A 16,313-nucleotide genomic window follows, 5' to 3' on the forward strand; every position below is an offset into this window, starting at 1 on the left:
AAGGTGACCCAGTTGTGTGTTACATTATCCAGATATGGCACAGGAAACCTATCTTCAAAAATAGTATGGTATTTGTACATCTTGAGCTGGACTTGATATTCTACTGTAACTGTTTTGGAAATTCATAAAAACCATAATGGTGTTTGGCCAAAACAGTTATGTATAATATATGTATTATCAAATATAATAACTGAAGTTGGTTTATACCAAAGAAAGACACATAATGCTGGAGTAACTACACAAGTCAGGCAGCATCCTTGGAGAACACTGAAAGGCGATGTTTTAGGTTGGAATCTGAGTCTGAAGAAGGATTCCAACCCGAAACGTCGCCGATCCATGTTGACCATGATACTGCTTGACCCGCCAATATACTCCAGCATTTTGTGCCTTTTCTGAATCAAATATAGTATCTTTCTGATCCAATAACATACTAGTCAACAAATGAGACCTGGCTTTAATAAGATGTATTGATGAAGAGTTTATTTTAAGAAAAAAATATTTAAAGAAAACAGGGTTAAGGGGCTGTCCCACTGTAAGAGCTAATTCAAGAGTTCTCCCGAGTTTCCCCTGATTCGAACTCGGAGAATTACCGCAATAGCCGCTCGTAGGTACTTGGGGCTCTCGTGGACATTTTTCAACATGTTGAAAAATCTTCACGAGTCTTCCCGAGCTTACCGCGTTTCCAGAGTACCTGCCGTTAGCGTTAAGAGCCGCTAAGAGACGACCCGAGCTCCGACGTACCAGCTACGTACATTCTACGTGCTTACCTCGAGTTTGATTTTTTTTTTAAACTAGGGAGAGCTCTTGAATTAGCTCGTACAGTGGGAAAGCCCCTTTAACATGTTTGAAGGCCACGAGGTAGTTCTTTCTCATCATTCCATTTTGAGCATAGACCAAGCCAGATAACCTCCAATGTCAATAACAACTCTACCCACGCCAACAAAAGCACTAATTTTGTGTTCTTATCTCATTGAGCATCAGACAGTTTTATTAAGATTTCTTTAACCTTCTTTCTCAACTAGTTATTTAAAAAAAACTTTTTGTGAACAAAGTTTGTTAAACAGATTTTAGATATCTAATAGTTTGTTCAATAAGCACGATAAATGGCTTAAAATGTTCAACAGAAGAATGAAGATGGCGGGAGAGATCTTTGACAAATATTTTTATAACAGCATAGTTATAATCTGGAAGTCATTGTCTCCAGTAGTTGTAGAAGCAAAGTCAATAAAGGTTTGCAAAAGAGCAATTGATTGACACCAGTTTTATTAATGTGTAGGGCTTGGGGAAAAGAGATTGAATGGATTGCTGTGCAAAGAGCTGGCATGGGGCCAATGGACAAAATGTCTCCAATGTGCATTAACAATGATTTATACACTGTGCTGTCAGAGCAGCATTTCTACTGATGTATTAGTCTGTTCAAGTTGTATTAATTTTAGAATTAGGTCTTTGGGGTCCAGAATATCTCTTTTTTTTATGAGGCCTGACGTCCAACTCTTCCCCAGGCCTTGGCTCTAGAGACTCTGTCCTGCTGCTGCAGTGATGATAAACTTAGAAAGGAGCAATGGGAGATGACCAACACTGACCAACAAGGCATCTATTGCTGGAACCCGTCATAGGTTGCCGAAATTTTCAACATGTTGAAAATTCAGTGGCGACCAGAAAGACGCTACGACTCTTTGGAGACCCCTCACGACCATAATGGCGACCCCTGGCGACATGTCGTGGGTGACCTCTCACGACCATAGGAGACCTCACATGACCATATAGCATGTATGGTCATGAGAGATCTCCAAAGCGTCGTAGAGTCTTTCTGGTCGCTGCTGAATGTTCAACATGTTGAAAATTTCGGCGACCTATGACGGGTGCCGGCAGTCGCCTGTAAAGGTCACGTAAGTGAGACAGGCCCTATACATTCACTTTTTCGACAATTCAACAAGACTATGACAGTCGCCTGCACTCGCAAAAGAAGTTGCCTAAGTGGGACGGGCCCTTCAGTTCCATAGATTTACTTGTTCCTGAACTCAGCCGGATTGGGAGCATGGATCCAATTGAATCTCTTCTCTTGCAACTACAGGCATTGAGACGAGTTAAAAAATGCTTCATTCTTTCAGGTAACAGCGCAGATCTCCGACTCGTCAAGACGTTTATTGAACTGGGGCTTCCGGGTGCCAAGTTGGATTTCTTAATGTCTGAAAGGAACCAGGTAGGGCACGATAACGTTACCTGAGCAACCTACTTGTGGAGCTGTTTCGATGATTGTTAAATACAAAATGCCAATGCCTTTGACAAAAAAAAATAGTTCACGCACTGTTTCCAAAATGTATTCTCATCTTTTGCATGAAACTAAGCCCTTAGCTGCTCACTCAGGACAACAAAGTAGGTACAGTTTTGAAGATCATGGAGTTACCTCCAAGTTCTTGATCTAAAATTACCTCTCAATTGGAGTTTATAGAGGCTTCCATGTTTCCCAACCCTCAAGACAGTAATTTAACTTCATGTTGTGACGCTGGCTGTAGAGTGCTCAAGGATATAGCTGTGATTATGGAGGTGATAATCAGTGCAAATCTTGCTTGCCTTTCCATCTTTTCTGTCATATCCTGCTTCAGCAGGTTAGAAGCTAAATACATGGCAATATCAACTTATAGGTCGTGCTTTACACCCAGTAAGGTGCTGAGGAACATTTGACTATATTTGAAATACTCAATTAGAAACTGTTGTTGCTTTAGATGTTTCAGAGAGAGATCAGCTGGTATATATGCAAATTGTGCTCTTTCTCGTGTGACCAAGTCACATTTAGATGGTAGATACCAAGAACAAGAACAACAATAGCAGGGTTTCCTAATTTAAGTTTACACCCACATCTCATCCTACCCTTTTTCTTACTGCCTACAAATCTGAGAATTAATTCACTAGTTCATAAGTTATAGGAGAAGAATTAGACCATTCGGCCCATCAAGTCTCTGCCTCCTCATATCATTTTCCTGCCTTCTCCCCATCATCCTTGACACCCGTTCTAATCAAGAATTTGTTTCTCTCTGCCTTAAAAATATTAATTGACTTGGTCTCCATAGCCCTATGTGGCAATGAGTTCTGCAGATTAACTACCTTCTGCCTTAAGAAGTTCCTCCTCACCTCCTTTCTAAAAGAGTGCCCATTAATTCTGAGGTTAAGATCTCTGGTCTTAGATCATTCTGTAAATTTCAATGAGGTCGCCCCTCAACCTTCTAAACTTCAGCGTGACGAGCCCAGTGCTGTCAACCCACTCATTCCTGGAATCATTCCTGTAAACCTCCTCTGGACCCTCTCCAGAGCCAGCACATCCTTCCTCAGATATTGGGCCCAAATTTGCCCACAGTACTCCAATTATAGCTGAATCTTAATATGTTTGCAAAGTTTCTGAGACAACATATGATGCTAAAAGTCACTGATTAAGGAACAATATAGTTCAGTATTTAGCAACAGCATGTCAGTACACACATTTGTAACAGTTTACAGATTCTTACTGAGAGTTCATGCTTTAATGTTGTAACAACCTGAATGTATTTAGCACTTTAATGCATTAAAATGTACCATGGTGCTGCACAGATGTGTAATGTTTCAAACTTAACACTGAGTTGAAAAAGGAGACATTAGGTTGGACTTAGTTGAAGAACTGAACCTTTACAGAGGACAGTTTAGCAGATGTGGAGAGAAGATCACAAAGGATAGTGGGTGGCTGAAATGCGCTGTCTGGGGTGGTGGTGGTGGAGACAAATACGATGGTGGCATTTTACACAGCTTTTGAACAGGTATATGAATATGCTGGAAGTGGAGGGATATGAATCATGTACAGGCTGATGAAATTTGTTTATCTTGGCATCATGTTCAGCATCAAAGGGCATTTTCTTGTACAGTACCTTTCTGTGTTCTATGTAAAAGATCAAGGAATAGGGCGACACAGTGGTGCAATGGTAGAGTTGCTGCCTCACAGCGCCAGTGAACTGGGTTTGATCCTAACCACGGATGTTGTCTGTACGGAGTTTGTATGTTCTCTCTGTGACCATGTGGGTTTACTCCAGGAGCTCGGCTTTCCTCCCACACTCCAAAGGTGGATAGGTTTATAGGTCAATCAGCTTTATTGTAAATCCTATGTTAGAATAGTGCTAGTGTATGGGATAATCCTCAGTCAGCACCGACTCAGTGGGCCGAAGGGCCTGTTTGCACGCTGTTATCACTAGTCTAAAGAATAATTGACAACTTGCTTTGGGATTAGCTTGTCGATGTTTTCATTATGCACCCAACAGCAGACATCAGGCTGTGCAGGTAGAGAGTAGTTAATATTGCAATGAAACTGTATTGCAAGTAAGTGAGGAAATTAGATAAAGTTTTTGCTCCTCATCATCTGTTGAGGGAGCACAGCGATAGTCTTCTCTCCAGTGTTCTTGCTTGCCAAACAGTAGAACTATGTATCAGGTCATTATGAAATTGGTTTCATTACTTGTGTTTTTAAAGCGCATTAAACTTCACCAGGACATTTATATTTTATGATGCCCCCACCTCCGCTTCCCCTCAACCCACAGTTGAACAGCATGTCCAAGCTCACACACTGTCTAGACTTGCACATAAAGAATGGCAGGGAGGACAAATTAGTCCAGCATTTAAACACATGGCATGAAAATCATATCAGGCTTTTACTAACGTCAGTCTCTGGCGAATTAGGACTGTCAAGCAGTTTATATCCTTCCTAAACAATGGTGCGCAATACCTTGTAAATTAAAAACTGTAGGAGGCCAGATGTTTCAAGGCATCTCCTGCTTGACATTACTAGTAAAGTACACAAGAGGGAGCTATTGACTTAAAAATGATCCAGTCGGATTAGAAGTAATTGTGGAATGCGTTCCAATATTTGTATTCAAATAGCACTTTGTAGTGTTCACTCTCTAATCCTAGATAATCAATGGCTTTTAATGGCTTGGACTTAGTGGTTATGCTCGGATCTCCACACGCCTGACATTATAAGTCCATCTAACAACAAATTGAAGGCCGGGAAGTCCACTTGCCCCATTCTGGATGTTTAGGTGGATAAATGTATTTGATTAGTATGGGTGTCAGGGGTTATAGTGAGAAGGCAGGAGAATGGGGTTGAGAGAAAAAGATAGATCAACCATGATTGAATGGCGGAGTAGTCCTGATGGGCCAAATGGCCTAATTCTGCTCCTATAACTTATGAACTTATGAAGTGTCTCAGTAAATAATGCACAGGCCCTTCTTTCGATATTACAGATGCCACTTTATTTTTCCCTGTGTCTCGCAACACCATAATCATATGTTCCTCACTCCCTACTCGCATCCATATGCATCAAGGAAGAAATTTAGATGCACACAATGCCGTATATATGAAAATTACTTGTTTCTGGATTGAAACACGTTTGAAACAATCTCCAAGTCAAATTGCTTTAACCACAGATATTTGACCAAAGATATTTGTGGTCAACATTCAAAATGTTTATTCAGTCATACATTGGGGTGCCAATGTGCCAGGGAAATTATTCAAACAATTATCATTTCCCGAAACCTTTGTCATTGATAGCCTTCAGAGCTTCAACAGTGCTGCTCCCTCATTAAAGCAGTGATCTTACGAGAGGGCTACCATCAGTGGTGAGACGTCTTGAATGTTTTTCTCTCTCAAAGGCTTGAGGCCAGGAAAATTAACTGAAAAGTAACATCATGGAAAAGTGACTGCCACCAACACTGAAAAGTGGGCAATTGAATGGTCCAGCCTCTCTAACCTAGAACAAAAACAAAACAGCCTCAAATCTATGGGAAATACTTCATCTCATTAAACGACCATGAAATATGAATGTTATAAATGCCAGTTCATTGGCGCCAACTGCATTCCCCAGACACTATACTATTTTGAGTTAGACATTTTGAGGAAAATGTGTTTGCCTGCCATATTATCCTGACAATGTTAGTTATAGACTTTATAAAGATATCGCGCATAACAGGCCCTTCGGCCTACCAAGTCCATGCCGACCAGTGATCACCCTGTACACTAGCACTATCCACTACACAAGGGACACTTTACAATTTTACCCAAGCCAATTAACCTACAAACCTGTGTCTTTCGATTATGGAAGGAAGCTGGAGCACCTGGGTGAAACCCCATTTAGTCACAGGGAGAACTTAAAAGCTCCGTACAGACAGCACACAATTGAACCTCTGGCACTGTAAGGCAGCAACTCTACCACTGTGCCGTCCCAAAGTTTCTAGTTGAAGAAGGTCATGAAGAAACCTTTATTTCCTCCTTTCTGATGAACATGCCTCCCCCTCTCCCCATCCCCCCAACTCCAAAAGCACAGTATCCAACTGCATAATCTGAATTTAACTTCAACTTCAGATTCTGAGATACACGGTACACTTGGATAAGATTATAAATCACACAAGAGGATCTGAATTATGCAACGGTTGTCTTCAAGGCATAACAGAGGAGTTCCCCCATTTCCCTCATAGATGTACACCTCTCAGTCGGCCTGACTAAACCATCTTCTCTGGTTATCATCATTCAGCTCTTTGTAGAATTTTGCTGTGTACTAATTGGCTGTTATATTTCCCTAATTCGCTAGTCATTACATTGTCAAATTGCCACAATGTGTCCAGAGGTCACAAAATATGCCATATTACTGCAGCTTATTACATTCCTGCAGCTGCTTCTCCTATGATGCCAATATTATAGAATAACAGAAAATTAATGACATGGAAGGTGACCTTTTGGCTTCTTCGTGTCAGTCTGTGTCATCTGTAAAAGTGCTCCCCAGCCTAATCCCGCCTTTCAATGCCAGTCCATTGCCCTGCAAGTCCTTGCTCTTTAATTACACATCCAAGTAGTGTTTAAATGTGATGAGTTTCTGACTCCAACACTCTCTCTGCAGTCCATTCCACACCCCAGCCAGTCTTGGGCTGAATCAATGCTCCCTGCTTTTTTACATTTCCGTTAAATAGAAAATATTCTTTGTATTTACTTGAACAAGGTTCCTCATAATTTTGTACAAATAAAAGCCTCTCCGCACCTTACTCCATTCTTTAAAAAAAAAGTCCCAGCCTATCCAATCTTCTGAAAGTCATTGGATCATGCAGCAGGAAACAAGCCCTTCGGCCCAACTTATCCATGCTAATATGTCCCTTCTAAGCTAGTCCCATTTAAAGGCAGTAAGGTAGCACATTGGTACAGTTGCTGCCTTACAACACCAGAGATCCTGGTTTAATCCTGATGGGCCGAAGGGCCTGTTTCCGTGCTGCATCTCTAATCTAACTAAACTAAACATTTGCCTGCATATGGCTCAATTCCCTCTAAACCTTTCCTATGCATCTACCTGTCCAAATATATTTTCTCTCGATCAGCATTGTCCATTCCTTGTAAATCTCATCTCACCACCATTTCTGTAATGTGGTGAGCAGAGGTGCACACATTGTTCAACTTGTGGAGTGCATTTTGTTGGATACAGTTCCAGCATAACCTCCTTGTCCTTACATTCAACACCTCTTATATCCTGGCTTCACCTGTTCTACGGCCGTCTTTTCCAGCTGCAATAAGCAATAAATGGAGGTGTTCAATTATTGGAACATTAGTAAATAATCTTGGTCTAGATATTCTCGAGACAGGAATGTGCAGATGGCCACCCAGATTTCATAAGTCATGGGAGCAGAATTAGGCCATTAGGCCAGTCAAGTCTACGCCATTTAATCATGGCTGATCTATCTTTCTCTCTCAGCCCCATTCTCCTGCTTTCTCCCCTGACACGCTTAATTATTAAGAATCAATCTCTGCCTTAAAAAAAATCAATTGTCTTGGCCCCCACAGCCTTCTGTGGCAATGAATTCCACAGATTCACCATCCTCTGACTAAAGAAATTCCTCATCTCCTTCCTAAAGGTACATCCTTGTATTCCAAGACTGAGCCCTCTGGTCCCAGGTTTTCCCACCCAGTTTTGTTGGGGGGGTTTTGAGCTACTACTAATGGAAGCTGCAGGTGGGGCTCAGGGCCATGAATGGGGAAGGGTGGGTAGAATAGTTGTGGGAACAACACTGCCAGGGTAGGCTTTTAACAAGGTGGGCAGAGATGAAGTAAGCTCTCAGCACCAGCCTGTGCCCCTGAACAGTCACATCAAAGCAGATAGGCTATAACTTCAGCAAAATGCAAACTAGTCACTGCGTGTGTTTGAATAGTCTACATCTACACACATTGCCTATGCCAAGTGGGCAGGGCATCCAGGCACACAATGCCCACTATTAGACAACCCCTCATGAGTTCACACATCAGTAGGATGGGAGGACTTGCAAGGAATTTGTTGAACATCACAGTGTGCTCAATACATTTCCAATCTCCTTTACTGAACCTCATTTCGTAGATATTTCACATTAGTGGTAAGATACATGATAGAATCTCTAATCTGTAATTTTAACTTCAATGTTTATTCCTGTCAAATCAGACACAAGTCATTAAAATCAACTTTATCTTGTGACAAGCATCAGTAAAGCCACAGCATCCCTGCTGCACTGAGCTGTAAATGCAACAATAGCAATCAGGATACAATTATTTTCTCTGTTTCGGGATCTGCACTAAACTAGGTTTCCATTTACTGAGAATAATTCATCCTCTTGCTTCCTGTCCTTTCCTCCAATGTGTGGGAACAGTTACCCAAGGAGTGCATGCACCTTATCTGAGCTCATTTGCTGAGTTAACACACTCATATCTCTGGACACTGTTCTCTTCATTATCTTCCTCTCTCATACCTACTCCCTCCCTACACCCACCCTTATTCACAGGGGCATCTGCACAATCGGGACAACATTTTTCATGGACTGATTAGTTAATCAAGAGAGTGTTTTATTGTCATATATCCTGAAACAGAACAATAGCAGCACAACAGATATGTAAATCCTTTTTCTCCAGAGGTACTGCTTGACCCATTGAGTTACTCCAGCACTCTGTGTTTACTATTGATGCAAACATAGTGCTCTGTAAACACCATAATAAACAACAAACAATAAATTGAATATATATATAACAACCAATAATAGCGCAAAGATAAAGTTATCACAAAATATTGTGCTTTTAACTAGATCATCAGATTTCTCAGCTGAAAAGTAACATTTCCCACAGTGGCATTGAGCCTCAGAAACCTTATTTGAGAAAGAAATCAAACTACATCATGCCAACGGGCAGAATCTGTCACTGCCAAATTAGCAGCAAAATCTCCACTGCTGCTCCAATTAACCCTTTCCACGTGCTCTGCAAGACTCACTGAATGGTAACATCCAGCTGAGTGAGCCTTTTTCACATTCAGGAAAAATGTACAGAGCTTTTCTTTAAGCAGCGGTTGTTCTGCTAATTTGGAAGAAGATTGACTTCTCAGGCTGAAAGGAACCACGATGCAAAGGGCTGGATTGTCAAACCTGATGTCCTCCTTCCAACCTCAATGCTTCAGCTCTCTTCAAGCGTCTAGATACCCTGAATAAAACTTCCCAATGGCCTGCTCAGTGCCAAATAGGTTCATTGACAGAGAGGTAGGTTCCGTGACCATAACATAGAGTCATAGAGTCATACAACATTCAAACAGACCCTTCAGCCCAACTTGCCCACATCGACCAACATGTTCCATCTACACTAGTCCCACCTGCCTTTGTTTGGTCCATATCCCTCACAAACCTGTACGTCTTTGGAATGTGGGAGGAAACCGGAGCACCCAGAGAAAATCCACGCAGTCACGGGGAGAACGTACAAACTCTGTACAGGCAGCATCTTTAGTCAAGATTGAACCCGGGACTCTGGAGCTGTAACTCTGTCCACTCTACTGCTGCATCACTGTGCTGCCGCAAAAATGCTGTGACTGTAACATAAACTCCCTTTTATTTAACAATTAGTAGTTTGGTATACCTGCATTAAGTGTGGATGCTCATTTGATGAATTCTTCCATGCAGAATTAGATAGAATTACTATATTTGGCCAAGTCCGGTGCAGGTTGAGAGAGAATGGTGGGCCGTAAACAAAAAATGGTCTGCATTCTGCGACACAGAGTTAAATTGAAATGTAATTTTCTCTTTTGTGGAAATGCCATCAGTGTTATACTCTCGAAATGATACGCAGCCTGTGTGCATTGAGACAGATGGTAATCTCAGTCCTCTGAGCAGACTGACATTGCCAATGTTTTGTTTTGAATTTGTTTGACTGCAGAGTGACACCTTTGCTGATTTTGATACAATGACGGATCGCCTCTTGGATGAGATTGTTCAACATATCCACCTCTACAATCTGACGATATCTAGAATAAGGTAACAGATCTGGTCACTTGGCCATTTCATTATTTTCCATCTGCAAATTATTCATATCCTTAGTTTAATTTAGTATATAGATAGAGGGTGGAAACAGATACTTTGGGCCACCGAGTCCACGCCGACCAACAATCACCAGTACACTCGTTCTATCCTACACGCTACAGACAATGTACAGAAACCAGTTAACCTACAAACCTGCATGTCTTTGGAATGTTGGAGGAAACCGGAGCACCCAGAGAGAACCCACCCGGTCACAGGGAGAACATACAAGCTCCGCATAGACAGCACCCATGGTCAGGGTCAAACCCAGGTCCCTGATGCTGTAAGGCAGCAACTCTATCGCTGCACCATTGTACTGCCCAACCTATCATATTAATGCAGAAATCATGACATACGTTAAAAAAAAAATTTTGAAGAACCTATGCCAATACTTACAATGTCATAAAAATAGGGGCAATGTCACAAATACTGCCTAAATTATTGTTTATTTGTTCCAAGGAGAGCTTGACAGACTTGGATTGTTTTCTCTGGAGTGCCGATAGAAGTATATAAAGTTATAAGAGACATAGACAGGGTAGACAGGCAGAACCTTTATCCCAGAGTGGAATTGTCAAAGACTAAAGGGCATAGCTATAAAGTGAGTGGAGCAAAGGAGACGTGTGTAGCAAGTTTTTTTGCACAGATGGTGGGGGTTGCCTGGACTGTGGTGCCAGGAGTAGTGGTGGAGACTGGTACGATAGAGGCCTTTGGATAGGGACACCGAAATGTAGAGAATGGTGCGAGCTGGATCATATCGCTGATATGTTGCGGATAAGATTAGATCATCGTGGCGTCATGGTCAGCATAAATATTGTGGGCCGAAGGGCCTATTCTTGTGGTGCACTGTTCTATGTTCCGTGGCCCAGAACTTTATGGCCATTCCAAATTAAACCACCAATATTTACTATATAAATGGAAGCAAACCCAGGACTTTGTTAAATGCCTTGTTATGCCATGTTAATGTCATGCCTTGTTAAACATAGAAGTCCGAATGATACAATAGATTGAAATGTTGAGCCTGCCAGATGGCCCTGTGGCAACTTACTAATGTACTCCAATCTCTATAGTTAGACCTGCCTCACTAAGGAGATAATAGCTCCGTGGTCCGAAGGCAAAGAGGAAGATAAGTTCCTTTTTTCATAAGGAACATTTTGGTTTACTTTGATAATTTTATTAATGAATTGTTAGTTGTTTCTTTTTTTAAATTATAATAGTCTAGGATAGAACAAATGGGTGATCGCTGTTGGCACGGACTCGGTGGGCCGAAGGGCCTGTTTCCACGCTGCATCTCTAAATCTAAAACCTAACGCTCCAGAGCCTCTTTGTGATTTTGAAAATTGAGCAAGAGAAATGAAAAATATATTTTGGTTGACAGAAGATGTTGGAAATAGCTAATCATAAACTGGTGAAAGGAGTCAATGTGATAGGTTAACCATCACCATGGGAAAATCAGACAAAGTGAGGCAAACAGCGAGTGCAAATCCTAAGCAGAATTGGGTTTCCATCGACAGATTTAACTTAGGATTCAAGGTACAGAGGACTGTGCCTGGGTCTCTGGCAGAGACATTCAAGTAGGAACAAGGTTGGGAGAATGTGATGATTGGGAGTTGGTGATCATAAGTGAGGGAGGGAGGACATAATTAGGATGTAGAGTGGGGGAAGAAGAGGAAGAGAGTGAGACAATTCCAAGGAGGTACAGAACAATGAAGAGAGAGGGAAAGCAGTCAGAAATTACCAATAATAGTCTTCAGGGCTCCAATGGAGCAATTGTAGCACCCCTGACACCATGTGTAGGAAGGAACTGCAGACGCTGGTTTAAACTGAAGATAGACACAAAGTGCTGGAGTAACTCAGCGGGACTGGCAGCATCTCTGGAGAGAAGAAATGGGTGACATTTTGGATCGAGACCCTTCTTCAAACTGAGAATCGGGAGGAAACGGAAAAGAGAGATAGAGATGGTGATGTAGAGAGGTACTGTATGGTTCATTTGTTTTATATCTCTCGACATCATCGTCTATATCCCCCGTTTCCCATTCCCCTGATTCAGTCTGAAGAAGGGTCTTGACCCAAAACGTCAACCAGTCGTTCTCTCCAGAGATGCTACCTGCCCCGCTGAGTTACTCCAGCATTTTGTTTCTATCTTCTGACTCCATCTTCTGGTTAAGTATTTTTATGTAATGCTTGTTGAATATATCACATGTAGACATAGTTATCATGAGCAGAGAAGGCTCAGAAAGAATAAGAACCCTGAACCAATATTTAATTATTTTTTGAGGTGCCACTTTCAGCCAATTGCCATTTTAAAATTGTTATTAAAATAACTTGTAAAATTAGTGCCATGGTTGGAATTTGCAAAGAGTGCTACTGTGATAGGTGATGGATATAAATAAGCAGTTCAATAAGCAAGAATAATCATTCTAAAGGCATAGACAATGCTGTTTAATGACTTACATTTTCAGCTGCCTTATTTCTCTATCAAGAGTGAATATCAATCTTCCAAATGCGGAACGATTACAAATCCAGTGCAGGCTATTGAGATGAAAGTTTCTTTAGGTCTGTTGCCTGCAAGGCTGCTATGGGTAATTGGAAAACTTCAATCTACTTCTGAGTCGCCTTGGGCACACGTAATGGGAGTGTCTTAATTTACCACCAGTTGTCAAATTCACTCAGATAGCTAATGTGGAGAAACCTGAGGTTATATCCTTTGGTGGCTAGAAAAGCAGAATAATGCATAAAGAAAAATTCACCGGATTCTAGGTGGCTGCATGAAAGACATAAATTTAAGATGCAGCGGCAGCAAATAATTAGGAAAACAAATAAACCATTAGTCTGTAGTTTAGTTTAGAGATGCAGTGTGGAAACAGGCCCTTTGGCCCATCTTGTCCGTGCCGATCAGCGATCCCCACACACTAACGCTATCTGGCACACACTAGGGACAATTTACAATGATACCAAGCCAATTAACCTCTAAACCTGTATGTTTTTGGAGCATGGGAGGAGACCAGGGATCCCGGAGAAAAACCCACGCAGGTCACGGGGAGAACGTACAAACTCCATACAGACAAGCACCGGTAGTCAAGATCGAACCAGGGTCTCTGGCGCTGTAAGGCAACAATTTTACTGCTGCACCACTGTGCCTTTTAGTTGCAATGGGGAAGGAAAATGAATATAGTGAATTCTTACTCCAACTATAAAGGGTATTGTGAGGTCCCACCTTTTTGATTTACGATTTAAAAAATACGGAGAATGAGCAGAAAAGAGGGATTGAGGACAAAATTAGGTCTTATTGAATGGCTGGGCAGGCGTGAAGGAGTACTTGGTCTACTCAGTTCCTTATGTTTTAATACAATGGGTTGGGCAAAAACCACAACTGTTAGTGCAGAGTAGACTGAGTGTATGCATGAAATGAAATCTGTGCTACTCAATGCAACAAATTGTAAAAGACTTTTAAAGCCAGTTGGTTATGTTTTTTTTTCCACTTTATTTCCACACTTTGATCCTGGTGGCTGTACAGGGTGTGTGTGGCATTGTGTCCCGATCATGAGAGGAAACCGTCCAAAGTACTTCTGACGCATCCAACATACTTCACAGGAGAACCTGCACCTGTGAAGACCAGGCGTGACTGGGGTTTTAAATGAACGAAGACTGGAGATGCAGTATTGCTCCTGTGCCTCATATTTAATTAAATCAGGCAGGCTCATTTACCATGAGATGTGGTTTTGAGGAGATTTAACAACATCCGTCTCCTCGTCAAGTTATTATATCTTCGCAATGGGACTATTGAACTTTACAGTTTTCACATTCTGCCCCCTCCCCATCCCCAGCATTTGGAATGGGGTCACATCTGGAACAACATAGACAAAGCATTCTATCCTTTCTCTTTAATCTAACCTTGGATAAATGGTCTGAAAGCATGGCATTTGATTCCCTGGAAATTGATTTCACCTCTCAATCAGAACAAAGTTCAGTCTAGCAATATATGGTAGAGGAAAGAAATGTTCAGATCTGCACCAGCTGTGCCAGATGTTGAGCAAAGCAATACATCAAAAAATAAAATTAACTTGCATTAATGCCTTTGGGAAGAATTGCTATCAAATTGCAGTGAACCACCATGTCCTTCATCATAAAGTGATGGATAGCTCATAAAAATCATTTCATGTTAGATTGTGTAAAATGCTTTCCCTGCAAAATGTTTGGCTCCATTTACGGGCCATTCTCTGCCTCTCCTTCGTGTCTCTCCAGAGACAATACCAACTGGGTATAATAGATCATAACCAGTTCATTTAGCAAGCAGCACTTTCTCTGTATTTGTTGAATGAGCAGGTAAATGAAAGGAAGGTACCAAACTTGGAAAAGCAAGTGACCCAGCAGTAAATCATTTCTTCCATTTCTCCATGGAAAAAAAACTTTTCCAAATGGTTTGTTCCCCCCAACCCCTAAACCCCCCACCCCCTATCTCAAATTGACTGGAGAATAATTATGAGCAACTATTTACTGCCAAGGATAATGTTACACTTATTTTAGCAGGCTGCATGTACTTACAGACTAAGAACTTCCTGCATTTCAAATGGGATGAAATGACTGTGGGGAATTAATTTTATTCGCTTTACTCCCTTTGCTTTAATTAAAGATAAATATGTTTATAAAATTGTCCTTCAGGTTTTACATTCAATGTCATAAATCTTCCGTGTGATAGGACATCATGAACCAAATGTACAGTATACGTCCATCATCTTGGTCTGTGCAAAGTAATAAGAATAGCCCGTGAGTGAATATACATCAGCAAGCAAAAGACATTGTGTCCTTTGGAGATGATTTGTACAAAATAAGATCATTAAGGTCATAAGGTTATGTGATAGGAACAGAATTAGGCCATTCGGCCCATCAAATCTGCCCTGACATTCAGTCATGGCTGATCTATCTCTCCCTCATGATCAATCTATCTATCCTGATCTATCTCTCCCTCCTGCTTTCTACCCATAACCCCTGACACCCGTACTAATCAAGAATTTATCTATCTCTGCCTTAAAAATATTAATTGACGGCCTCCATCGCCTCCTGTGGCAAAAAATCAACAGATTCACCACCCTCTTGACTAAAGAAATTCCTCCTCATCTCCTTCCTAAAGGAATGTCCTGTAATCCTGACACTATGACCTCTATGTCTAGACCAGTAGTTCTTAACCTTTTTGGCCCCACGACCCCTTCAGGCATTCTTGGTCAGTACCGTGACGCCCGAAACAAAAATTGAAAAACAATCAGCCCGGTTTATTAAAACATGTCTGCCAATGCTCAGTCAATGGGATGGCTGAAATTGGTTCGCAGCCATCAGGCAATCAAAATGAGGACGAATGCTCAACAGACAGCACCTCATGTCAGCGTCGATCACAATCCTATTGCGTAGCTTCGTTTTCAGAGTTACCATGGCTGAGAATCCAGCCTCACAGTGATAAGTTGAGGGGGATTGGACCAATAGGGTCAGGGCACTCTTCAAAAGAAAAGGACAGTCCTTCACTTTCAGCCAAAATATGGTGAGCTCTTGTTCCATGAAATCACTCTTGAGCTGTGCATCTTCACGAAGGAGCTCTTCTCTGGCTTTTTAAAGGAGGAGGACTGGTTGAACCGTGTTGCCTTCCACCACAGTGAAGAATGCTGTGGTGGATGTTTGTGTTAAATTTTATTGTGCATTGTGTGTTCCTTTTAAGTGCATTGCTGCTGGCAAATTCATTTCACTGCACCTTCGGGTGCATGTGACAAAAGAATTGACTTTAACTTTGAATACTTATCCTGGTCAAACCCATAAGACGTTCCTGAGACATTGTAGACCTTAAATAATTCTTAATCAGCTTGAGTTTGCTAAATGACCTATCTGCAGAAGCTACTGTTGCTGGATTTGTTAATAGTATTCTTAAGCTAACACAAACATTTGGAAACAGGTCACCGAGTCTACACTATGTTAAC

General features: G+C 41.5%; 1 protein-coding gene across 1 annotated transcript in view; it reads left to right on the top strand.

The window, feature by feature from the left end:
• The window catches only part of fam135b (family with sequence similarity 135 member B), a 423,599-nt gene that overhangs the window by 362,681 nt on the left and 44,605 nt on the right, over positions 1 to 16,313 (top strand). The window contains exons 15-16 of the mRNA XM_033019952.1: positions 2,112 to 2,203; positions 10,214 to 10,311. Coding sequence (XP_032875843.1) covers positions 2,112 to 2,203; positions 10,214 to 10,311 — 190 coding nt within the window. The remainder of the gene's footprint in view (positions 1 to 2,111; positions 2,204 to 10,213; positions 10,312 to 16,313) is intronic.

This window comes from Amblyraja radiata, chromosome 4 (assembly GCF_010909765.2).
Source record: "Amblyraja radiata isolate CabotCenter1 chromosome 4, sAmbRad1.1.pri, whole genome shotgun sequence".
Lineage (NCBI taxonomy): Eukaryota > Metazoa > Chordata > Chondrichthyes > Rajiformes > Rajidae > Amblyraja > Amblyraja radiata.